We start from the raw sequence: 26840 nt of genomic DNA on the forward strand, positions 1-26840 counted from the left end.
GCGCGTAATTGTTTAGATGAGGCGTAGCATGCTGTCACTCTGGGCTCCTTGGTACTTGACCGCTTAAATTCCTCGCTCCTTCAAGATTGTATGTGCAACTGTTTAGCTAAGTAGAAGCGTAATGTTATCCCAGATACCTTTTTACTTGATGGATTACAAGCTTCGGTCTTATTTGATTCGGGTGCCAGTAGAAGTTTTGTATCTTCCGCTTTTTGTTCCTCGTTGAATAAATCACCCGAGCGCGTAGTCGATGTGTTTGAGGTTGAGGTCGCCGTAGGAAAGTCTGTTTCCGTGTCTAGGGCTATTTAGGGTTGTTCCATCGAGTTGTCTGGGTATAGATTTCCGGTGCGGTTGTACTTGATGCCGCTTGGCGGTTTCGATGTGGTGCTTGGGATGGATTGGCTCGCATGTGTTGATGCTCAGATCGTTAGTGGTCAGAAACTTGTACGTCTAAGGGCCCCGGATGGGACCCAAATTAAGGTCTTCGGTGATCGGGATGGTACGACGCCAGATATCATATATATGCTTAAGCCGGGAAAACTGATGCAGCGGGGGTACGGGGCGTATCTGGCGTATGCTATAAACGTGAAAACCGCGGTGGCTACCGTCGGTGATGTTCCCACTGTTCGGGATTTCCCGGATGTATTTCTAGATGATTTGTCAGATGTGCCGCCGGATCGCGAGGTCGAGTTCCAGATAGACCTTGTACCGGGAGCAAAACCCGTTGCTCGAGCCCCTTACCGTCTAGCACCGAATGAAATGAAAGAACTTATGGCTCAATTGGAAAACTTGCTCGACAAGGGCTTCATTCGACCGAGCATCTCACCTTGGGGTGCCCCGGTCCTGTTCGTTAGGAAGAAGGACGGTAGCGTGCGGATGTGCATTGACTACTGTGAATTGAATAAATTCACTGTCAAAAATCGGTACCCTCTATCAAGGATCGACAACTTATCGACCTTAGGTCCGGGTATCATCAGTTAAAAATTCAGGAGGAAGATATCCCTAAGACTGCCTTCCGCACTCGTTATGGGCATTATGAATTCCTCGTGATATCTTTCGGTTTGACCAGCGCACCGGCCGCGTTCATGGATCTTATGAACCGGGTGTGTAGGCCGATGCTCGATTGTTCGGTTATTGTGTTCATTGACGACATTCTTGTGTATTCTAAAAGTGAATACGATCACGCTGGTCAACTCACGAAAGTTTTGGAAGCTTTGCGAAAAAACAAGTTGTATGTGAAATCGTATCAGCTTATTCTTAAACCCGATATTTTGAAACAGATAGCCAACATACAAAACGAAGCTTTACAGTTGGAATGGATTATGTCAGAGCGTATTTGGGGTCAAGAAAAATTGTTGGAAGACGTCGGTGATGGGGTGAAGTATAAGGATGGGCGTTTGTAGGTACCGAGGTATAGGGATTCAGAGGTAAAATATTGGATGAGGCACACAAGTAGCGCTATCCCATTCACCCGGGCGCGACCAAGATGTACCAGGACCCGAATAGAAATTATTGGTGGCCTGCGATGAAGTGTGAGGTGGCTCAGTACGTGGGTAAGTGTTTGACGTGTCTGCAAGTTAAAGCCGAGCACCAGAAGCCTTTCGGGAAACTTCAACCCTTGGAAATACCTGAGTGGAAGTGGGAACATCTTACGATGGATTTTGTGACTAAAATGCCTCGTACTCCTAGGGGTAGATATGACACCATTATGATTGATGTTATTTATTAAAACTTGAACTCACTCAGCTCAAGCTGACTTTGTGTGCATGTTAGTGTGAGCTTCAGGTTAGGATGTGGATGCATTTGTAAGGCCTCGTTCCCGGTAACCCTACTGTGGTGTTGGATTTACTCATAAACACAGTTCTAAAATCAGAGTTAATTTAAACTTTCGCGGAATAATTTAAAACTTCAAACATCACATTACAAACATTCATTTTTGTCTTAACATACAAATTGTCTTTTTCATAACATAACATAAAATAGTCTTGACACTTCTTCATAGATGCCAGTCTCTTTAGCTCGTGCCATGTGTCCTTCCTCAAGCCAGCTGCCTCAACCTATCTGCCTGCGTGCATACTAAAAGTCAGCTACGTTGAGTGAGTTCTAGTTAATCAATTTAACATACAATACATTCCTACCCTTTCTCATACGCGTCCGAAGATACGTATTCATACCTTACTTTGCTATTACTTCTTTCACACATACTTTATATACATGCATACGTACTTACATACTTTCTTTCATAAAACCTTATGGTATACCATAAGCTATTCTACATTAAACATCACAGATATTGTAAGGGTCTGGTCCCTATCATCACAGATATTATAAGGGTCTGGTCCCTATCATCACAGATATTATAAGGGTCTGGTCCCTAACATCACAGATATTATAAGGGTCTGGTCTCTAACATCTCAGATATTATAAGGGTCTGGTCCCTATCATCTCAGATATTATAAAGGTCTGGTCCCTATCATCTCAAATATTATGAGGGTCTGGTCCCTATCATCTCAGATATTATAAGGGTCTGGTCCCTATCATCTCAGATATTATGAGGGTCTGGTCCCATCATAAGCGCATACTTTACTTGTCTTATGCATATAATATTTACATACACATTCATTCACATAACCATCCTATAACAATAACTTTCAATGCACGATCATACACGTATCATATACCTATCACTTAAGATAAGCCTTTTAACTGCCACATAGGAGTATGCACACAGCCTCGAAAACATAATAAGGAAATGGGGCTAGAACTCACCTGGAGTCGGTTTCTCTCGCCGTTAATGGTAACGCCCTTCCTAAGTTGAGCACGGCTAACTGTACAATACATTACGCGTGTCAATTATCCATTACTATTACTTCCTACATCTAAGTTAATGAAACTCTCATCTAACGGGGGTCCGGGGGCAGCGCCCCTGGTAGCGTGGTCCAGGGGCGGCAGCCCCTAGCAGGGTCCAAGGGGCAGAGCCCCTGGCTGGGGTCATAGCTTAAACAATTTCGCATGGGAGGTTTCGTTTCGCTTCGCATGGGAGCGTTTCGCTTCGCATGGTTGAGCGAAGCGAAATGCCTGTTTCACTTCTCAAGGCTGAGTGAAGCGAAATGCCTTCCTTTCTTCGTTTTTACCATTTTAAAGCCATTTTACTTCGTGGCTCTTCCTCAGGACCTGATTTTTACTCTTTCCCAACTTTCGACACATTCTGACCCCATGCACCTGATCCTGAACCCATCTCTCAAAGTCCAAACACCACCTTTTTATCACAAAGTGCACCCGAGAGGTTATAACTTACCAAGTTTATATTTTCTTACATTTCACAACCCGATCTATCATTATATCTGTTTGCATGCCGATTCTAACCATAAAACTTGACCATTTAAACCGAAACCTACCTTTTACTTCGGGTTCGAGTTCAGATCGGGACAACACGCAGGATCTTCCAAACGTTTCTTGTTGCTCGATGACGTTGAACACGAGATTCACCTTTCTTTTTCTCGGATTTGGATCCGGGTGTTTGAGAGAAGAAGTGTGTGTTTTTAGTGTGTGGGGAGGGAGACAGAAATGGTGAAATGGTGGATGGGTTGGGTTTATATAGTGGGTTATGGGTCCCACCACCCACTCTCCATTCCCATTTCAAATCCTTATCCAAACATTTAACACACGACTAACTTAACGACACACAGTTAATAACAAAACTTTCCGTCATTTATTATATAACAAAAAGTTGGATGTTACAGCATTACCGCTTGGACATGCACGAAGCTACTTGGACGGTGGAGGGCATGCTTAGTCGGATGTTTCAATAATAATAAACGGTTTCTTTTTAACATCTATTTAAATACATTTAAATTGGTTTTGGGCATAACTCCCGGGTTTTGGGAACTTATTTTATTATTTATGTTTTCCGCTGAATTATACTCTGAGATGCTTATTTTAATGAAACGAACTGTTTTCAAGTTTAAGTATTTTTACAAGTGTTTTGTATGAATACCAACTGTAGGATTCCCGGGATTTGGGGTCTTACACGGGTGAAGTGTGATGGGTGCAATGTGGCGCTTTGATGGCGCACTTCTCACGCTCGCATCGCCGCGAGCAGCTTGAGAGCCGCATGACAAGTTACCAAAAGATCAGGGACTAAAAATGGACAGATTTGAAATTTTGCACCTTCGCGTGACGCGAAGGATTTGGGTCTAGCATGTTATATTAGAAAAAAATTTAGCCCCTTCGCGTGACAAAACAGGTACCAACTTATGAGTCACACGCCTAAGCCCTAGGTCGGGGTGTGACAGCCTAATTATCTAAAACGTTATATTAGAAAAACGTTATATTAGAAAAAAATATAAATATATGATTGATTGATCGTTCACCGTATTGTAGGTTTTGGTACGGTGGCAATGGTTCACTATACATGCGGTATAGTAAATAACCGGTTGCGATTTGGGTTGGAATGCTAGATGTGTTGTAGTGTTATGGATAGCGGGTTGAGAGCCGTTGGATTAGAAATGGTTGGGCTGGAAATTATTCAAATTGCAAACTAAATCTATTCATTTCATATTGCCTAACAAGAACCTTCGGCCTAAACATTTTTTTCTTTGACCTCGAACCTTTTTGTGCTTGAATTTTACATTTGTTTTTTATATAAATAAAATAAAGTTGAAGAGTTGGAAAAAAATGTATTCGAAAAATATAATGGGTTTATTCAGACACTGTAAAAGTATTTCACTTTGGTCGTGATCACCATCGTGCAAAGTTGTTATCTTTCCAAGACGAGACCACAAGGGGTGGTGTCTCGTGATGACCATGGAATTATGGAGGTTCATCACAGAACCACCCTGCCTACCCTTAATCAAAATGTGTCGCCTCACCTCAAGCCATTTAAGAAAGATGCCGCCTAGCTCAACCCACGTCGAACTCTTTTTTTAATTTAAAATTAAATATAAATAAAACACACTTTCATTGTTTTTAAAAAGCAATTATTACAAATGACTAAATAAGCTTATTTTTAAAAGTACCTAAAAACTTGCAATTAAAAAAATTCAAAAAGTAACAACACCAGATGTATCTTGCCGCTATTTTTCGTTTATGTTCTAAATGTACACATTGTATTTTGTAATCATTAGGGTTTCTAGAAGGAACGTCTGTGAGCCTATATAAAGAATACTAGGTTACGTCATTGGAGGTAGGAGTGTTCAAAAGTATCCGAATCCGTATATGAATTATCCAATAATCCGTATCCGAACTATCTAAAATTTTCGGATATCCAAAAATTCGGATTCGAATAAAATTTTAAGAATTTTCTGATAGTTTCGGATATCTGAACTATCCGAAATATTAAATTTAATATATATTTTTTTAATTTTAATATATAGACCTAATACCTTATAAACCACCCTTACTCCTTAACCCTAATTTCTAAAATTTAAGCACCTCTTTTAGTTTCATCGACCATCATCATTGCTCTCCACTTTCCAATCACTCAAATCAGTAATCAGTATTACCACGGCATCGCTTCCGTCCGCCGCTGCACTATCCGTCGCCATCACCGCTCACCCACTCCGGCAGTAACCATCACCCGTTTCCTTCTTCCTCCGACGCCAAGTCCACCATAGCTCCTCCCGTCACAATTTGTGTTTAGATTGTTGGATTGAAAAACCTATTGTGTTTAAGTTGTTGGAATGGATGTTTTTGTGATTAGTAAACTAAACTTTAAAATAGGTTGTTGGATACTTGGATTGATGTTTTGGGACTTGTAAGTTCAATTTTTAAAACTGTAGGCTGTTATCTTCTTCTTTTTTTTCCAGTTTTTTTTAGGTTTTATATCGGATATTTGAATCACTATCCGATCGGATATCCGAAAATTTGGATTCGAATAATGAAATCCACTATCTAAAAGGACCGGATATCCGAAGTTCGTATATCCGAAACTTTGGATATCCGGTTTTGAACACCCCTAATTGGAGGTGCATGATACATGAGAGACTAAAACCTCAACCCATGCAAACCTAGTACACAAAAAATACGTCTGCCGCCTTTAAGAAAACAAGAGTGAGTTAAGAGAATATTTTTAGTTTTCTATGGTTCCGCACCAGGCGTTCCATGCATGAAACCCTAAAAGCTTCCATTGTACTTGATTGAATCATTTATATATATTGGAATTCTTTTGAGTGAATCGTGTGCGTGTACTACTTATAATCTTACTACATCACCAACATACTGATTATATCTGATTCCGCTGGATATTTTCAGTGGGTCATTGCAAACTGATTTCGTGTTTATTCTTGTCGACTATTTTGTTTGCACGGAATCCTGGTCTTGACATGGTGTCACGTGATGATCACGAAGTGTACTCGCTTGACCTTTAATCAAAACGTGTCGCCTAACTTCAATCTAATTTAAGAAAGGCATCAAATGGTTCAACCCACATTGAAGTATCGAACCATATTTTAATTAAAATTAAATATAAGTACAACACATTTTCATTATATAAAAATAAATTACAAACTAGGAAGCACAGGGACAACAACGAAGAGAGAGCACCTGCCCCGGGGAAGGTTTGGGGATGGAAACGCCATGGGAACGTTTCAGAAATGTTTTCAGGTATTGGAGACGGATCGAAGACGTTTCCGGGCTGATGGGGACAGGACCAAAACATTTTGGGTACGTTTTTGTTAAATTTTAGGGTTGTGTCGTCTTTGCCGTCTAGATTCAGCCATGAACCACTTACGTTGTTGCGGGAATACTTCACCGGAGCCATAGCTGTCAATAGCGAGAATTGCGCTTGCTATAGCGCGCTTTATAGCAAAGTGGCCATATGCTGCTACAGAGTACTTGGAAACCAAATAGAGACGTAGCACCATAAGATCAAAGCATTTGGTTTTAATTGTATTCTCAATTTCATACTGATTCTTCAAGGGTTTTAGTAGCAACCCTTAACCTAAGTGTATTTCTGCTTGTGTAATCACGTCCGACCTTCGTCATTTCTTTGTGTTATATTTGTTCTTGCTCGGCACTGGTGCTATATATCATGCTTTTATCATGTCCGACCTTCGTCCTTTCTTTCTGCTTGTGTAATCACGTCCGACCTTCATCATTTCTTTGTGTTATATTTGTTCTTGCTCGGCACTGGTGCTATATATCATGCTTTTATCATGTCCAACCTTCGTCCTTTCTTTGTGTTATTCTGCTTGTGTAGTGTTCTCGCCTGGCTCCTTTGTAAGAATTAGCTACCTGCATTAGTGCTCACATGGGAAACCTTCAACTCGTGGAGTTCTCCATGCACGTGGGCCACATGAAGTAGATGTGGTATTCTACAACGTATCTTTAAGCTACGTCATTCCACAACCCCATCCTCGCACCCACACTCGACGGTCTGAGATTGGGGCACGCTAGATTTATGGGAGTGTCTAGTCTAGGCACCTTAGAGGCTAAAGGTCAAGTCGAAAAGTTGGATGAAGTGAAGATGCATGTTAGGATGCTTAATATGACCATGAACGACAATCACTAGAAATGCAGTTGGGAGTTGTATCATTGAGAATCAAGATAAAGTATGATATATCTTAGTATGCTAAGATTGTAATCGGATGCCACATCAGCCTAAAACACCCTTGTTGGAGGGGCCGTGCAACAACTATTCAAAGTACAGGAGTTTAATCTGACAATGGTTAAAAGTAATTAGCAAATGGCATTAAAGGGTAATATGGTCTTTTATCTGTTCCAGCTGGCAAACGGTCATCTAGGTTAGTTTAGTCTAATGGATTTAGGGATTAGGGTTCAGTTTTCATTCAGTTTTTCACATTCACAATTTGTTCTCTCTCTCTCTCTCTGAATTAGGTTTTCACGTTCTGTAATCTTTCTTGATTTTGTTGTGTATAATTATTTGAATCTTTTAATTGAATAAGATCGAAACATTTAGTTCTGATTGTATTCTTAATTTCATACTGATTCTTTGAGTGTTTTAGTAACACCCCTTAACCTAAGTGTATTTCTGCTTGTGTAATCCCGTCCGACCTTCGTCCTTTCTTCGTGTTATATTTGTTAATGGCGTCTCATGAAGGTGGGTGCTATTACAAAGCGTAAATATCTTATCAAATATCAATACCATCTAAACCTATATATGTGCATTTTTTTTGTTGACATGCATATGGGCACGCAAAAAAATGCAAGATTTGCATATCTTACTACTCTAATAAAAGAGTACTCTATTTTGCCACTTGTCAAGCTCTTATTACTCCTCACTTTTTCTAACTCATATGCAATAAAATGGTATTTATTTCAGATCCACCCGCCCAAATAATGTATTCTGGATCCATATGTTAATCAATCCATTTGTTTTCATCACCCCTCCCAAATAACAAACCCTAGGTTGCAGACCCACCCCTCCCAAAAGCAACGCCACTATTAGCTCCCATATAACAACCCTAGAGTGACTTCTTCCATATCTGATTAAAGCTACTAGACCGTTCATCGTCCTTTTGAATTGAAACTCGGTTTTTCTGATTCATACGGTAAACATCAATTCCTTTGTTTTATCTCTTTAGATTCATGTTGTCAGTTGTTTAATTGACGTTTTCAATTCCTTTGTTTAATTGTCGTTTTCATTATTAAAAATCAATTCCCTTGTTTAATTAACGTTTAACGGTTTCGATTTGGCCGAAATTAGGTTGAGTCAATTAAACCCCTTGGCGGCTGTATTTGATCTGGAAATCATGTGAGGCCGGTTATGGTGCCGCCGTCTCTGACTGCTTATTTTGGTTTTGCGGCTGTTAATAATTTCTTGCTTCAAACTAACAACCCACTAGTTGTGAATTAGAGTTTTAACCCTGGTTCTGCTAGAAGGGTATGAATCTTTATTGTTATATATTACTACAATTAGAGCGTTGTTGACTTAACCAAGATTTACGATTTTATTAATTTAGCTTCCAAATGCTCATTAATAAATTGGTTTTATGGAGATTAGGATTCTATCATAGTACCTTGGTCTAGATGCTATGTTAGCGTTAATTTGCATGACATATAATGGTGTTGAAGCTGTGGAAACTTATGACAAAGAAGGCTTTGTAAGTATTGTCTCAAACGCTAGCTGCATAATCAACTGCCTTGCTCCTTTTGCTAAGGTAATTTAGTCTTATCCAATATTCATATATCCTGTATAAAACTTTATGTATTTTCTGTTATATGAGGTGTATTTAAACATACTTTTTGTAACAATTTCATGTGATTAACGATAGATCTGGCATTGTTGAAGGTCTTATGACAATCGTCCATACCATGACCAGTAACGTAGCTTTTAAGTTAGTTAATTAAACTACTCAGTTTAATAATATATCATGAGTTAAATTGTGACGGTTGTGTATTATTGTTAAATCATTTCAGCCACCTAAAAGACTGTTGTCCGTCAATGAAGGACTGGAGAGGTGGAAGAGCTGCTTCTTTCAACATTATTCCCAGCAGCACTAGAGCGGCCAAGTTATTTATTATTTTGCATTATGAGTATTATTGCATTTATTATTTTAATTAGCTTTCCTAACCTTTTATTACTGTTATTATAGGCTGTTGGCAAGGTTTTCCACATTTTATATCTTTATCCACACGTGATGAAATTCACTACTAATCTTTTAATTTCTTCAAGTTCTTAGTTTGGGGAGTACATTGAAGAGGTTTATGCTGCGTACGAACAACACAAACTTGAAATAGTCGCAACCATCTATTTCTTGATATTAATATATAGTCTGTGTGTAGGATAAAGTTATGTGTTTCATTATCTAAAGTTGAAAGCAAAAACAAGCGAAAATAATAATTTTGATATAGAGGATAAAGTTACAAATGAAATTACAAATATTGTATACAAGGAAAAATTTAGAGATTTACGAATTTTCAATAGTTTTTTTATTTTCATATTGTGTATTATGTAATTTATTCTACCATATATTATATTAATATATATGTTGAACCTATTTTTTATATTTCACATTTTGTTATTATTTAAATAAGATTATTTATTATAACCCGTGTTTTACACGGGTACCTAACCTAGTATAGGTAATAAAATGAAATACATAACAAACGTATGTGTAGGACTTGCCATGCCGTGCACGCCTCTCCACTGGTTACATAAGTCGTTTCACCTTTTAAAAGAACATTTAGAGCTTGGCTATGCCATGTAAATGGATGTTTTGCTCTCGTGATTAATTAGGTTAGTAACCCGTGTATTACACTGATATTAATAAAAAAATGTTTACATATTTGATACAAGTTATATGTAGTAAAACATAAAGTATATGCCATAGCATATGAAACAGTTGGGCGCCCTGAAACAATTATAATTATTTAAAAAAAACATAATGCCTAATAATTTAGTAACATGGAACAATTTCTTATAAATGAAATTACATATTACACTAATTATAATAGTGACGAAGGATTAGAACATAAATTTTTCATAAAGAAAATAATTTAATGGAAAAAGTATCCATCTGGTTTGAAAATACAAGTTGTTTCAATAAACTTGTTTTGAACCAAATATGAACTCAAACCGCTCATTCAAATTAACATAAAACTAAAAATACATGAATAATGAATTTGACTTTAAGTTAGAAAATACTATCATTTAAAATAGCATGTTTTGAATCAAACTGATTCTGATCATAACTCTTTTTTACCCGTCCTTTTTAACCCAAACTAATTTGATACTCTTTTAAAACAACATGTTTTAACCTAAACTTATTTTACTCAAAAACACATTGACCTAAACTTATTTCGAGCCAAACATGAACCCAACCCACCTATTTAAATTAATATAAAACTAAGAATACATGAATAATGAATTTTATTTTTAAGTTAGAAAATACTATGATTTAAAAATACACGATTTGACCCGAATCTATTCGAATCATAACCCTTTTTGACAGGCATGTTTTGACCGAACCAATTTGAATTCTTTTAAAACAACTTGTTTTAAACCGAACACTTTCCGTACATAACATGTTTCGAGCCGAGCTAATTTTACTAAAAAAACTATTGACCTGAGCTAAATATGAGTCTAATCCGTCCGTTTAAATTAACATAAAAATTATGAAGACATGAATAATAAATTTATCTTTGTTAATAATATAAACTTTTATGTAACATTGTAGTTTTTGCATTTGTTTTTAAGAGTCATACGAAGCAAAGGGTTGAATCTTACACACACACATATAAAATAACCATGGTCATCTTTTAGTTGAAATTGGTCAAGCTTACTCACTCATATACAGAGAGATAACCTCAATCACATCACCATTGGTTATGTCGTTTTCCGACTATGAGCAGATTGGTTTTGTCCATTACGGGTTAATCACAACTGCATCAAAAAAAGCCAAAAAGAAACTTTGAGATAACCATAAAAAATAGTATAAACGCAGATTATTTGCGAAATATTATAAACTGTTAGATAACAAACCATATCCTTGAACTTAAAATATATCAAACTGCTATAATTTCTTTTCAACTACGCCCCTATTTTTATGCCCAAATGTGGTTAACTTGTACCAGACACTTTTGACCCGTAAATTCGTAATATCTTTGTCAAAAAAAATTCAACCAATTGATCAAGCTGTTGAAATCGACTATTCCTTCTTAGGTAATAACTTAATTGAGGTAATTAAAAACTGTTAACAATCTAATTTTAAAGTCATAATTGGTTTAATTAAGGTAATTAAAAATATTAAATAGTAATAAATGCAATAAATGTTGTATCATTTAGCATAAAAAATTATTAAAAGGAATGGTAATTAAAAATTAGTTAATCTATATATACTATTAAAGAAATTAGTTTTGGCTCATTCTTATTGGTTGATTTTACTATACTCCAAAAATAATAAGCACTCATAGAATTTATTACTAATAAAATAATTCCAAATTAAAATCATAATATCATTTAATCTATATAATAAATACTATTAAAGACATTCTTTTTGGCTCATTCCTATTGTTTGATTTTACTATATTCCAAAAATAATAAGCAGTCATAGAGTTTGTTACTAATAAAATAATTCAAAATTAAAATCATAATAATCATTTAATTGAATGCGTTTTCTCCTAGACAACCAATTACGGACCCGTATACGTTTTCATAACCCTAATTTTCATTCATTTCTCTCTAACTCACTGTTTGCGAATCACACCATTTTCAAATTATCTTATTTGAATATGTATACTTCCCTCAATTTAACATGCTTCGTGTCTGCATTGATATCAAGTTCTTGGTGTTTTTGAAGAGTCTAGAACCGACAAATTGAAATCACTGGTTGGACTAATATAAGCAGAAGTTATTGTTTCTTATCTGGAGGTAATAATAATGTTTCCTCTCTATATACTTTTGCATTAATTTTGCCTAAAGTTTGACCTTTTCTGTTAATAACATTTTTGTTTGGTATCTGTACTTATTGAATTAACTGCATTTGCAAATGAATTTTAAATTAAAATTGAACTACTTTTCTTATCATTCGCTAATTTTGCTTCGCAATTGAAGCTTTAGATGTAGAAAATGATAAATTGTTATTCTCCACTGGTGAGTCACTTATGCTACCATAAATTGTTTTATTCTTGCTCCTTTTGTTAGTAAGCTATCATACATTAAACACGCGCGCCTATGTTGCAAAATCAAATTTAAAATTTGGAGATCAGAGGGAAAAGAATATACAGTAAATGGGAAATTAAGAATTCCCATGGATGGAAATTCCCAAGATAACGAGTTTGGGTCAAAACCAGTTGTTTTAGATTGTGGTATAAACTTAAAAGGCAAATTCATTAATGATGCATTCTTAATTTTTATGTTATTTTAAACAAGTGGGTCGGGTGGATGGAGTAACAGGCCAAATTAGATTCGGGTCAAAATGAGTTATTTAAAAAACTATCAAATCAGAATAAGTCAAAAGAGCTAACTTTATTTAGTGAGTAGGATATGATGGTTCGGTTTTGATGTGTATCAATTACATAATATAGACCAAAGGTATAGAAGTCATAACACATGTTGTTTACATTCGGGCTTTCTTATCAGGATATTAGAAATTACAAATTTTAGACGCAATATGTGGCGAAAATAGTTAATAACGGGCTTTGCTATGTTGCTGTATCCAATGATTTAGATTAGGTGATCGTTTCACAAAAGTATTGAGAATTTAATAACAAGAAAAGACATATTACAATTGAACTATTGATAATTTATTTTAAGTTGATCCTTTCAGAGAGCTATTTGTATTTGGAGATTTTTTGAATCGGTACGTCATTATAATAATATTATAGTTTCATTTTTCTTTTTTGATTGGTTAAATGTGACAGGATTTTATGGATACACATAAATCTTCAGCGATAATATTTGGCAACATGACTACAAGTTGGTCATCCTTTGTCGTAGAGGTGACAATATTGTGCATGTTACTACTTATAATGTGTTGATTAATTTTTCCACGTAATGTAATTTTAAGTAGCATTGTAATATAAAACGTAGTTCTATTAATAATATATGATAATTTTATTGTGTATCATATTTTGTTTAAGTTTTCTTAAATTGGTCAAAATCTAATATGTTTCTTTTAGTAAAAAAGTTTGGGCCACTATAACAATCATCTCTTTCAAATTGCACTAACATTAATATTAAATATATAAAATAGCCACATTTATTTGGCATAATATATTTATAATGGTTTAAATAGAAATTAGTTTAAAAATTTTATAATTCCATAAAATAAATTTAACACATATTGTTGTGACACACTAAATTAATAAAATATATAGGATTAGTTTTTACAACAAATTAATTATTCGAGGTAAAACAATCTAATTAATGAATATTGTTATATCATGCAAAATTAAATAAATATATAGGATTATTTAATCTATTTTATGAAAATTGAAAATGTTTAAGTGAATGAACAAAATAAGAAGCCCTTTTATATATTTTTTTTATGACAGATGGTGTTATGTTCACTAAAATGAATTATTAATTTTTTGATTATTAAAATGCATTTTTATATGTGAGTTAAGGACAAACATAACATTTATTTAAAATTATTTGACATAAATACAAAATTTACAAATTGTTCAAGCATATAAGCATATATATATATATATACACAATTGACACATTCGGATAAAAAAACTTCTGTTTAAGTTTTAGAGAAGACAGTTTCCTGTTGTAGTTTGATTCTGCAATGATCATCAACAAAAGTCTAGGTTAGTCTCTAGCAAGAGTTGGCATACTTAAAAGACCCGTTTTATACATGGTCAATCTCATATAGATTTATTAAGAGTGAAGAGTAGAGACGAACAATAAATAAAGACTTATTTTAGATAAGCAAGAGAAAGTTGCAAACAAAGAAAAAAATATTGTTTATAAGTAAAAATTTGTAGCTTTTGAAGTTTATGTTTTAAAGTTTAAAATTTTGTTTGTAAACATTCTACTAAGTAATGTCATTTTTTGTAAGCTCATGTATTTCAATATTACGTTTTCGTTTGATATGACTTACAATTTTAAATTATATTGCTGTCTCAAAATACATATTTAAAAAATGTTGTCGTTTGAAATTATATATACATTTACTTGGACGGTTATTTATATTTATGTCTGTGTAATACACGGGTCAATAACCTATTTATGTAGAATATGTATAAATGAAAATTGATTAACTGGCATTCCATGTGAATGACATATTTGAAGATCATGTAAAATACATGTTTTGCTTTAATAGATTAGTTAGATGGTGAATGGGCGTCTAGCCCCTGGTTGTTCACTTTAAACACGCATTTTGGGCCTTCGGGCCCTAGGCAAATCATCTAAACGGCTGCGTAATCTTAAAAGCAATTAAATTATTATGGATTGATCACTAGAATACATCACCATGAGGTGTTTATTTAGCAGCTCCCTTCCTATATCAAGGGTCGATAAACAGTTTGATTTTGGTACGAAGTTACAAACCCAGTGAGAAATCTTTTGGGTCTTAACACAGTGATTGTCGTATTGGGCCTAAGCATAACTAACCCAATTCTCAGTCTTTAGGCCTTTTGGGAACTTTATGGTTGAACTCCCAACTCCCAAGTGGCCAAGTCCCAACACAAATGTTAGGTCAATTATTGTTAAGATTCAGTTAACAAACCAAATCACAATTAAAATTAATACCAAATCACATGAATATTTGTATAATCATCATTTACCCTTACATCTAGACTTGCATAAAACTTGGTTTCGGACCTAACCCTGCTGGAACCTGACTCACAGCTACAAACCAGGTTCTAGTTTCTCAAGAGAAACTGTATCTGAACCTAAAACCGGTTCCACCTCTACTCGGTCGACCAACCCAACAAAAAATCAATAAAAGCCCGACTAAACCGACCAAAAATCCGAACATACCCAAAACCTTGTCCTAACTAACCCAGTTCTTAACTTTGTTGACCAAACCCATAATAATTTTTTAAAAAGAAAACCCGATTTATTATATCAACTTATTTTTATAAAGAGAAAATTAACATAAACCAATTTTTGGTGGGAAAAAAGCATTAATAACTAGTCCAAATCCCAATCACAACTTTTCTGCTGTCTTCCCCTTCTCCCTTTATTATTCATTCTTCCACTAAATTCCAATTCTAATGGATCATCTCCATATTATCCTCATCACAATAATCCTCACATTCTCATCTTTATCGCTAGTCCAACCCACCACCTTCAAGATCATCAACCGATGCCGCCACACCGTCTGGCCCGGCATCCTCACCGGCGCCAACAGACCCCTACTCAACCCGACCGGCTTCACTCTACCCCCAGGTAAATCTAGAACCCTAAGAGTACCCGTAGCTTGGTCAGGCCGCCTATGGGGCCGCACCGATTGCACAACAAATCCAAATGGACAATTAACTTGTGTCACAGCCGACTGCGGCTCGGGCAAAGTCGAGTGCGAAGGCCGTGGCGCCGAGCCACCCGCCACGCTGGTGGAGTTTACATTAAACGCTGATCAGGGTTTGGATTTTTACGATGTTAGTTTAGTGGACGGGTATAATTTACCGATGCTGGTGATACCGAGGGACGGTAAGAGCGGCGGGTGCAGCTCAACCGGGTGTTTGGTTGACCTGAACCGTGCCTGCCCCACTGCGCTCCGGGTGGCCCGGTCCAGGGGTCGGAGCGTGGTGGCGTGCAAGAGCGCCTGTGAGGCGTTTGGTGATCCCAGGTTTTGTTGTAGTGGAGAGTTTAGTACGCCGGATACTTGTCCGCCGACAGAGTATTCGGCATATTTTAAACATGTGTGTCCACGGTCTTACAGCTACGCGTATGATGATAAAACTAGTACCTTCACATGTGTTGGTGCTGATTATATGATCATTTTCTGCCCATTACCATATACTAGGTAGTAAATTATTATTAATTATTAATTAATGATTGATTCTACTATTTGTGATTAAAAACTTAAATATGTTGTCACTTTTATAAATTTGACAGTGAAAAGCTGTTGGAAGCAAGGAAGGAGAAGGCGGATTTGCCGCTTGTGAACAAAACCATGATGCATATCGGTCGCCACTCAGGTTTGTCTCGGTTTGGTCTGTGTTTTGATTTCCAGTTGCATTAAGGAAACTGTAATGACTTGGTTTTTTGTGTTTTTTTATTGTTCAGAGTAATCTGCAGTTGGACTAAGGTTTTACACGATTGGTAAATGACGAAGCATGCGCTTTTCTTGTTGTGTCTAGATTTGTTTAGTATTCAATTTGCGTGGGCAGGTTTAGGTGACTTGCAAAATGATAATCTGATAAGGAAGTAAACTAAGTAGGATCTTTTCATCTTTTCTTTGTTGGTTTGTTGTTGACAATCATTAAAACCCCACTAACAGTTGTTGATTTGGAAGATATTAGATTTTGAATGACAATCCAAATATAAAGCTTGTAAGTTAAGTTAAAGCTCAAAGAGATGAGTATTTAGAAGGCATATAGGCCATGATCTTTGTTAGCCGATTGATCATGGCTAGTCAGCTTTTAGTCAAGCTTGATCACAGTTACTTGATCTAGCCGAATGAATGGGCTTCTAGCATTAGCATTGACTAGACCATCGGTTCACATATTGCACACCTGAAACAGTAGGAAAGATGGAGAGGAAAATGTTGGAGGCTAATGATGATTGATGATTGGGCATTGAAACTTTTTTAAGAGAATACATAAACTGTCTAGCAATTAGGGATGATCAAATTTGGTATTGGTACGACACTCATACCAAAATCAGTACTAAAGTTTCGGTATCGATACGGTACTGGTATTTCCCGAATTTTACCTTCAATGCCGGTACCGAACCGAATATTTTAGTACCGGTACTAAGAATTTGCGATTTTGGGGATCGGGTTTTCAGTATAGGTACCGGTATGGTACCTCATCCTTGTTAGCAATCTCCTTCTTTCACTCTACTTCATCTTCAACAACTTCAAGGTGTCAAGAGTGTTCCCTGGCAATGCCACTGCTCCGGCTGTTGTACTCGTGGAAACATACGCTTTCTATTGGAAGAATTGAAAAATCTTTTAAAGGACCCATGTTGAACAAATTCTGATGTTTGTTTCATACTATTTATGTAGTAGAAGTATTTGTAATTTATTGCTTTCATTTGCTTTCCGTATTGTGACCGATTATAAAGTGTTTTAATTTATTTTATATACGAATGGTTCCTGCAGAAAGCTGGAAAGATTGAAAAAAAATATGTTAGTTGGCCCAATCGAAACCCGTTTAAACCAACCATCTAAAACGGAGCGATTCATGTGTTGTGTGTGGGTCGTGATTCGACTAGCCTGTCTTGCCAACTTAGTTGCTGAATTAGACAAAGCTTTCATAAATCATAATCAAAGGGTGTTATAAACTTTGTTGAATTAAACAAAGCTTTCATAATCAAAGGGTGTTATAAACTAATTTAACATAAGATAGGTTACTAAAAGTATTTATGATTAACGCCTCTAAAACATTATTAAAAAGCGGATTACTTTGTGTCTTTTGGTTGGGTTTGATTTATAAGAGCCTCGTTTCGAGCTTAATTTTTAAAGCTTGAGTTCAGCTTGTGAGTAGTTTTTCAACCTCAGATTTGACTAATTTATTATTTATTAATTAATTTATATATGTTTTTAATTATTTTTTTTATCTATTTTGAGAAAACCCTTAAAAAAGCCTAGGCTCGGCTTGAGACGACTATACAGTGTAAAAGTAATATAGAATTCCAATAGAAGTAAAACTCAAAACTAACACAAGGATTGTTGAAGCTCGATAAGTCTAAACGAGCTTCCCTTACAAGGTACGAGCTTGGGTAGATAACTAAACGAGCTTTATTCGAGGATCTGCTCAGCTCGAGCTTGAAGAAGCTTGACTTGTTTCAAGCTTTTTATATCGATCCAGAATTGAGTAACTAGCGAACGGCTTGGATAATCCAGTTCCCGTGACAATTACCCGGTTGAGCTAGGAGTGTCATATACATATACTACAGTAAAGTGTGAGAAGCTGACAATTTATCAAACACCTGGCGTGTGAACCCATTCAAGACCACCAATGAACTGAATAAAACCCACAGATCCATCAATTTCACAAGATCTGCTAATCCGCACATAAAGCGGATGATTTAACAATCAACAACACATACACATTGCTTCAATTGGTGGTCGGTGGGGGTTTTATTGATCTCAAACTGTTATTATTATTGCATACTGTTAAAGACTAAAGAGTGTTATTTGGTGGATTGAATGAATGTATGAGAAAGAAGACGAAGACGAAGCCGAGTCAGTGATGAGTGGAGCGATCTGGAATATTGTACGGCCACGATCTCTTGTTATCTTCTTATTGATCGCTTCAGTTTTCGTCTTCCTCGCCTTCTCATCATCCTCTCAACTGGTAATTATTGCATTTCATCTTCTATTTTATTGGATTCCTAGGGTTTGTTTTGATTTCTGACCGACTGATCTGAAGAACATCTTAATCTTGTTGTAAGTTATTATGTGATCTTCTATTGGTTACATTGGGTTCTAACCTGTTGAAAGTGTGTGTGTAGGAGGAAGATGCAGTGGAAGAGGTGCATGAAATTACACACAGAGTGTTTCTGGATGTTGACATTGATAAACAACGCGTAGGTACGCTTCTTTGGTTCCATGAATGTTGTTGTTAATAATAATAATTGTAGATAACATTTCAACTTCAATCTTTGAAATGTACTGTTTGCAGGAAGAATTGTTATTGGATTGTACGGTGAAGTTGTACCAAAAACTGTCGGTAAGAGCCTTCAGTCTTCCTTCTTATCTGTTGCGTCGTGAGATGCAGACATTAACTCCATTTGATCTTTGTGTTTGCAGAGAATTTTAGAGCTTTGTGCACAGGTAACCGATGCTTCAGATACTATATTCGTATATTCATAAATGGGAGATACACACACATGGTATTATTTTAAATTAGGAATTTATATAAATTTCTTTCGGGATTAGGGGAATTTGGCAAGGGTGCGAGCGGTAAACCTTTACATTATAAAGGGACACCCTTCCATCGTATCATACCCGGGTTCATGATTCAAGGTGGAGATGCTGTATATGGGAATGGTAGAGGGAATGAATCCATCTACGGTGGAGTCTTTCGTGATGAAAATTTTAAGATCAAGCATTCACATGCAGGTTTTGACTTTTGACGTACGAACAATGTCTTCTGCTTCGTTATTAGATGATTCTAAAAGCTACAGTTGCTGCAGGTATGGTGGCCATGGTGAATTCAGGACCAGATTCTAACGGGGCACAGTTCTTCATCACTACAGTTAAGACATATTGGTAAGCATCAAACAGCATACAGAATCATCGATTTGATTCCCAATGAGGCGTTTTAATTGGTGAATTTGCAGGTTGAATGGGGAGCATGTTGTGTTTGGGAAAGTTATTGAAGGGATGGATACAGTGTATGCAATTGAAGGTGGTGCAGGTACTTACAGTGGTAAGCCTAGAAAAAAGGTGGTTATTGCCGATTCAGGTGAAATTCCCAAGAACCAGTGGGATGTTGAGTTGCAAACTATAATTGCTGCTGAATCATGACACTCATGAATTGCTAGATTTTACAAAATGGGTTGTGTTCATTTTTTGTGTTTTCTGCAGTCTGGTAATACATTCATCTGTATCTATTTTCTCAGCACACTTGTTAGTAACTGTGAGTTTTATGTTTAGAAAACATTGGTATGCTTCTTTCTTCACATGTTTCTTGTGTGTAGTGACATGTGGAAATCAATGAAGGTATAGTTGGTTTTCGGCATACAGAACTAAAATATATATCTCATAATCCATATGGCTGCGAACCTTGAAGCAATGGTAAGGTTGCTGCTATGTGACGTGCATGTCACACTGTGACATTTCGAGTTGTGGAAACAGTTTCTTGTAGAAACGCAGGGTAGGGATGCATACCTCAAGTTGGCCCGACAAACCTGGACCTGTGCACAGGGTATATATATCTTATCCATCTCAAAAGCAAAGTATGAATCATTTTAGAATGTTACATAGATGATCTTTCGGGTTTTTGATAACCGATGCATGACTGACGACCCTATTACCTGATGACCCTAATAAGTAATAACAATTTGTTTGATCAGTTTTTGGGTCTACGGTAACTGGTTTGTTCGGGTTGGGTGGAATACGGTACAGGCGAAATCGGGTGGGTGGGTTAATCGGGTACGGGTAAAATCGACGAGCCTAAAGTTGGCATCAGCATTAATTTTCTACTATTATGAATTTGGACCCGAACCAAAACAACCCTTTTTTATTTGACCTTTTTTGACCCATACAGTTTCTTACCCTAAATGTTTTTACCCGCTACCCATTCTGACCTGACAGCCCGTTTGGTAGTCCTAATTATGGTATAGTTGTAAATTAACTTTATAAAATATTTACGAAGTGTATCTACGATATAACCAAAAATATAACTTTTCGTAGAAAAGATAAAAATATGTACTCATATCTTTATTTATTGAACAATGATAAAAGGTAAGTATTTGTCATTATGCAAAGGTTCTGACCCAATTACTCTATTAAAGGTACGTAGGATCTTGGAGGAGTTGTGGCCTTTTGGGTCGAGAAAGTTTTAGGCACCATTTTACGGTTTTCAAGCTAAGGAACTTAGTAAGTTTCCACTTGCTATAGTTATCGCGTAGTCTAGTCTTCACAAGTCTTAGTCGTCGCTTGATATTAGTTCACACATGTAGTTAGTTTTCGCCTAAGTATAGTAATCACATTTCTAGTTTTTGCATATCACATAGTATTTGCTTAGCCTAGTTAACGCATAGGGTTAAGCGAATACTTTGGTTGTACGAATACTATGACATGCAAGAACTTCAGTATATGAGTACTTAGTGTGCGGGATTTATATATAGTATGTGAGAACTCTGGTATGCGAGTACTGGGGGTGCGACAACTTGGTGTTAGCAAGTAATAGGAATTTTCAAATGGTATGGAAATTTATAGTTTCATATGTGAACTTTATATAGCCTCCCATGAGTTTGAAGTAGAGGAATTAGTTGACGTTAATTTCATCTAGAGGCCAAGTGAGTTCTAGGTAATTTTTCTACATGTTTTTGAGGTGGTGTGCATGCTTGTAAGGGTAAGGGAATGGTTGTATATTATCCGAAGTCAAGTATATTAAATAAATGAGTATGATGAATGAGTATATATACCGAGTATTTTGTATAAATCAATGTGCGATCTAGATCTACACAGGCTCTTCTATAAGCATATGATGAGCACTTCTATGGGCATATGCGAGTCCCTTTTAGGGGCATACGTTAATGAGCTGGTAGTGCCTTTGTGGCTTACCCGCAGTTGTACAATTGTGTAATGGAAAGGGATGGCAATATATGGTCATCAGAATGGAATGATAGCAGATTTAGACATGATAGACCTATTAACTATGATGTATGGGAATGGTAAAGGAAGAAATGTTTTGCACCTACGTGGAACGTATGTGTTATAATATTTTTATTATAATTGATATAACTTTGATGAACATTAAGTTAGAACTTACTAGACAGCCGCACATCCATTGTGACAACAAATATTGTATTAACCCAGACATGAAACAAGGTTTTGAATCATGCATAAAACTAGGATTACACCAACACATCTTAAACTCAACCGAGTGCCATCCGTAACCTCTACTTACTAAATATATCCTATAAACCCTCAAATTTAAACCTAGCATAAACCTTGATTAATTTTCTTTATTATTTTTTCCATTTTACACCACAGTTAACACACGCTATATATACCAATGGAACTCGTAATAAATATCTTTTTTCACAATACATTTTAGATACAAGTTTTAATGTTGATGATAACACTTTAAACCTTATATTATACCAATGGAACTCGTAATAATAATATAATGTTATATTGTATTATATTATACTATATTATAATGTAATATAATATAATATAATATTATATTCTAGTATTTTATATTATATTATTAATATATTATTAATATATATTACGTTATACTAAACAATACAATACATTTTAAGAACATACCTGTGCAGCGAGTCCCTACTAGCCGAGACCTTGGATTTGGTGTCCAAGGGCCTATCCCCGAAGTCGTGATCGCTGATGGCCCGCCACCATACCCGCAGATCGTCCTCCGGCATCTGGTGGATGCTCTCTGTGTACATCAGGCTGTGTACCTACTGCGCGGTGTATAAGCCCAGAGCAACCTCAAACTCCTCCATCGAGAGATGGACGTCCTGCCCGAACATGCGGAAGTAAACCTCCGACTGTGTTGTATCGGCGCCTGGCACCCTCATCTGAATCTCTGGCGTACCAGATGCGCGGGGCCTGCAATAATATAATATAATATAATATAATATAATATAATATAATATAATATAACATACTATTATATAATATAATATATTATAATAAATATATTAAAAACATAACAACGTGGAGTAAACTTACGTAACGCGTATCGTGCTGTAAACCTCCAGTGTCAGCTCCCGGTGGGCTGATAGTGGCATACTGAAGCATCGGCTCCAGGGCGTATCCTGTCCGATGTACTCAGCCGCCCGCTGGTGAGCGTCACAGGACTCCAAAAACGACCAGGAAATAATCGTGCTGGGAAACGAGTGTATCTGGCGTAGGCGAATGTATCGTGTGTGGGCGTCCGAACCCTCAGCGAACTGCAGATGAGGGTAGGTGACCAACACGTTGTCACCCACTGGGGGTCCGCGGCCCCGCCCCTAGCCCCGGCCCCGCCACATCTGCTGCTCGTACTTCTGCTCGAGCTCCTCCTCTATCTCGTTGTCCCCAAACTATAATAATAACAAATAATAATTATTATTGTAACAATTACAATTACAATTACAATAATAACAATAATAATAATAACAACAACAACAACAACAACAATAATAATAATAATTATTATACGCCGCCGCTGATAGGCCCAGCAAACCGATGGCCGGACTCCGGCCATATTACGGTCAGACTCCAGCCGACGATTTTATCCATCCACACAACAGCATCATCATCATCATCATCATCTAAACATAACCATCATCATCAACATAATATTAAAAAATTACCTCCATGTCATGTTGGTGTCGGGTCAAATCTCCTCGGCTTGTGTCGTAATCCGGTCGGTGTCGGTCCAATGTAGACTCGTGTTTGGATGCTCGGTTGCTTGGGCGGGAGTTTGAAATTTGAAATAATAAAGTGGCAGTTGAGCAGCCGGGTGTAACACCCAGACCGATGGCGGATTATACATCGGGGCGCCACATATTGTTTCATTACTCGTGACACTATTTGGGTGTCAATATTTAATAAATACATTTACCGCGCACGCGCAACACAATTTCACGAAGTAACATAAAATTAATCATATCATAACTCAAAATATTCAAATAACATAAACTTGTCTTGTTACATTTTAAACTAGGTCCAAAAGAAAAGAAAACATCCTATGTGTCCTCAAGCTTCCAGAAACAGCTACAGCAAACCTGAACATGCGTTAAAATAAAACGTCAACACTCGCGTGTCGGTGAGAAATCAAGTTTAATACATATAAATAGATAACAATATCTGCGCGCATCATGTGTATAACTGGTGTTCAACAAGGGTGTAATCAGATTGTGATCAAGCCTAATAGATCATAGCTCATAGTTCAACCCGTGCTCCCAATTGAGCACAAAAACAAGAAAACTGTGCAAGTGTAAACAAAAGAGAAATCATAAACGATAGTTCTCCCGTGTTCATCTAATGGATCCATGAAAACTGCGGAATAGGCCGACAAGACGGTTAATGATCCACACATACAAATAAACAGCCAAGTCAACGTCCATAACACATGGGGTTTTGCGCGACAAAAGTTTATAAACAAGTTTAAGACTCAAGTTTGTACGAACACATGAACATCCCAAAAACATTAAAAATAAAAAGGGATTAGGTACGAGATTACTCACATGCAAACGGTGCGTTGAAAGGTCACGCAAGAACCAAACTTTCAACAAACGAAGTTAACCTATAAATAGAGATTTTTGGTTTAATGATTTGTTTTATGCCTTGAATATATGTTAGCATAGTAATAAGTATCTTTAACAAATTATTATATATTATATATTACCGGAAATCTGGGCAGGACAAGGGAAAAGACGAAGGCAGAGAGAGGAGACGGCTAAGGAACAACGGCAGAGAGCAAGGAGAAGAGAGCAGAGGGGAGTTTAAGTGTTTGTGTGTGTAGTGTTAAATAACAGAAAATAGTATTATATATAGGGAAACCCTAGGGAACACAATCCCTAAAAAAAAGGAAAAGATCTTATCAAATCAAGCAAAAGATATCAAAAGGCAAAAGATTCCAAAAGCAAAAGATACCAAAAGATATGGCAGCAGGGGAACAGGAAAAAGGGCTGACAGGTTACAGAATAAAGCATGGGAGGAGTCAGATAAAGGTACTGGTCAAGGCATGGGAAAAGCAGATTTCAAAAGATTATGTCAGTCACTTTTTCTGCCAACCAATGGGGTTGGTGCGCATGCTGCGCCGACTGTGACTATTCAGACAGAAGATAAGATATCACAAAAGTAAACGGGCTGGCTAAAACAGAAAAAGATACAAGTCTAGCGCGAGAAAGCTGCGCGCGAGGGCGAAGGCACAGAGAACAATCCTTAGCGCGCCGCGGGAAGAACTATAATCCTTAGCGCGTCGCGGGAAGAACTACCATTCTTAGCGCGCCGCGGGAAGAACTACAATCCTTAGCGCGCCGCGGGAAGAACTACAATCCTTAGCGCGCCGCGGGAAGAACTACCATTCTTAGCGCGCTGCGGGAACAGTTCGCCTCGCGTATCGCAGGAACAGCTGGTCTCCCTTGTAAGGAGTCTGGCGCGTGGAGCTGCGCAGACATCCTTAGGCGGGAAGAACCAAAGGACAAGCAAGGAGTTAGAGAAAGGGGGTCAAGGCTCAAGGGTTAAGCAAAGGGGCGGGACGGCGACAAGAGAGAAAAAGGAAGGCGGGACGGCGACAAGAGAGAAGAAGAAGAGCGGAACGGCGGAAAGAAAGAGAGAAGAAGGCGGGAAGGAATTATTATTAGTAAGTAATATAAGAATATATATAATTTATTAAATGTTAAATTTACAAAGATTAATAATCAAATTTTAAATCATAAAAAGAAGAATCGGATTCGAAAACGGGTACCTGGGTCGGGTCGGATAGGGCAGTTGTCACAGTCTCCCCTACTTTAAGAAATTTCGTCCCGAAATTTATCTCGAAGTAGGTTGCGCAGAGAAAAGGTGCGGGTATTTGATCTTCATCTGATCTTCCCTTTCCCAAGTGAACTCGGCTCCGCGCTTGGACTGCCAACGAACTTTCACGATAGGGATGCGACTGCGCTTGGTTTGCTTTACCTCGCGATCCATAATCTCAACAGGCTTCTCAACGAAATGCATGGATTCATCAACTTGAACTTCATCAAGTGGTATGTGAAGGTTCTCGTCAGCTAAACATTTCTTGAGATTGGATACATGGAACGTTGGATGCACATTGCTGAGCGCGGGCGGCAGGTCCAGTTTGTAGGCAACTTTTCCCACACGCGCGAGAATCTTGAATGGACCAACATAACGAGGCGCAAGCTTACCTTTCTTCCCAAAGCGGACAACACCCTTCCAGGGCGACACTTTGAGGAGAACAAGATCACCAACTAGAAATTCGAGAGGCTTTCGCCTGCGATCTGCGTAACTCTTCTGTCGGCTTCTGGCAGTCAGCAGATGATCACGGATCTTGGCGATTTTATCGGTTGTCTCTTGAACTAGTTCGGGTCCTGTGATTTGAACTTCACCCACTTCGTTCTAACAAATCGGCGAGCGGCACTTTCGACCGTAAAGTGCTTCAAATGGGGCCATACCGATGCTGGAATGATAGCTGTTATTATAAGAGAACTCGATCAGAGGTAGGTGTGAATCCCAATTACCTCCAAAATCAAGAACACAAGATCGAAGCATATCCTCAAGGGTTTGGATGGTTCGCTCAGACTGTCCGTCAGTCTGGGGATGATATGCAGTACTCATGTCCAAACGAGTTCCTAACGCAGTTTGGAGAGATTTCCAAAAGCGAGATATAAAACGGCCATCGCGATCGGATATGATGCTCAAGGGAGTACCATGACGGCAGACAATTTCCTTGACATAAAGCTGCGCAAGTTGTTCAACACGGTAGGTTTCACGAATGGGCAGAAAATGAGCAGACTTGGTCAATCGATCCACTATTACCCAAACGCTATCATGTTTGCTTGCGGTCAAGGGTAACTTGGTTATAAAGTCCATTGCTATACTTTCCCATTTCCACGCAGGAATTTC

General features: G+C 37.3%; 2 protein-coding genes across 2 annotated transcripts; both read left to right on the top strand.

The window, feature by feature from the left end:
- Positions 1-15626: 15626 nt before the first annotated feature.
- LOC143590636 (thaumatin-like protein 1b) lies at positions 15627-17057 on the top strand. The gene is made up of 3 exons (XM_077071060.1): positions 15627-16379; positions 16472-16554; positions 16643-17057. Exons 1-3 carry the CDS (start codon positions 15628-15630, stop codon positions 16645-16647), a joined length of 840 nt encoding a protein of 279 aa, XP_076927175.1. The 5' UTR covers position 15627; the 3' UTR covers positions 16648-17057.
- A 1664-nt stretch (positions 17058-18721) lies between these two features.
- Positions 18722-20269, top strand: LOC143590637 (peptidyl-prolyl cis-trans isomerase CYP21-1-like). The gene is made up of 7 exons (XM_077071061.1): positions 18722-18879; positions 19037-19115; positions 19207-19254; positions 19335-19358; positions 19464-19646; positions 19721-19796; positions 19868-20269. Exons 1-7 carry the CDS (start codon positions 18736-18738, stop codon positions 20052-20054), a joined length of 741 nt encoding a protein of 246 aa, XP_076927176.1. The 5' UTR covers positions 18722-18735; the 3' UTR covers positions 20055-20269.
- The last annotated feature ends 6571 nt before the right edge of the window (positions 20270-26840 follow it).

This window comes from Bidens hawaiensis, unplaced genomic scaffold, assembly GCF_021521415.1.
Source record: "Bidens hawaiensis isolate Kalapana, Puna unplaced genomic scaffold, B.hawaiensis_p1.1 tig00038700_1, whole genome shotgun sequence".
NCBI lineage: Eukaryota > Viridiplantae > Streptophyta > Magnoliopsida > Asterales > Asteraceae > Bidens > Bidens hawaiensis.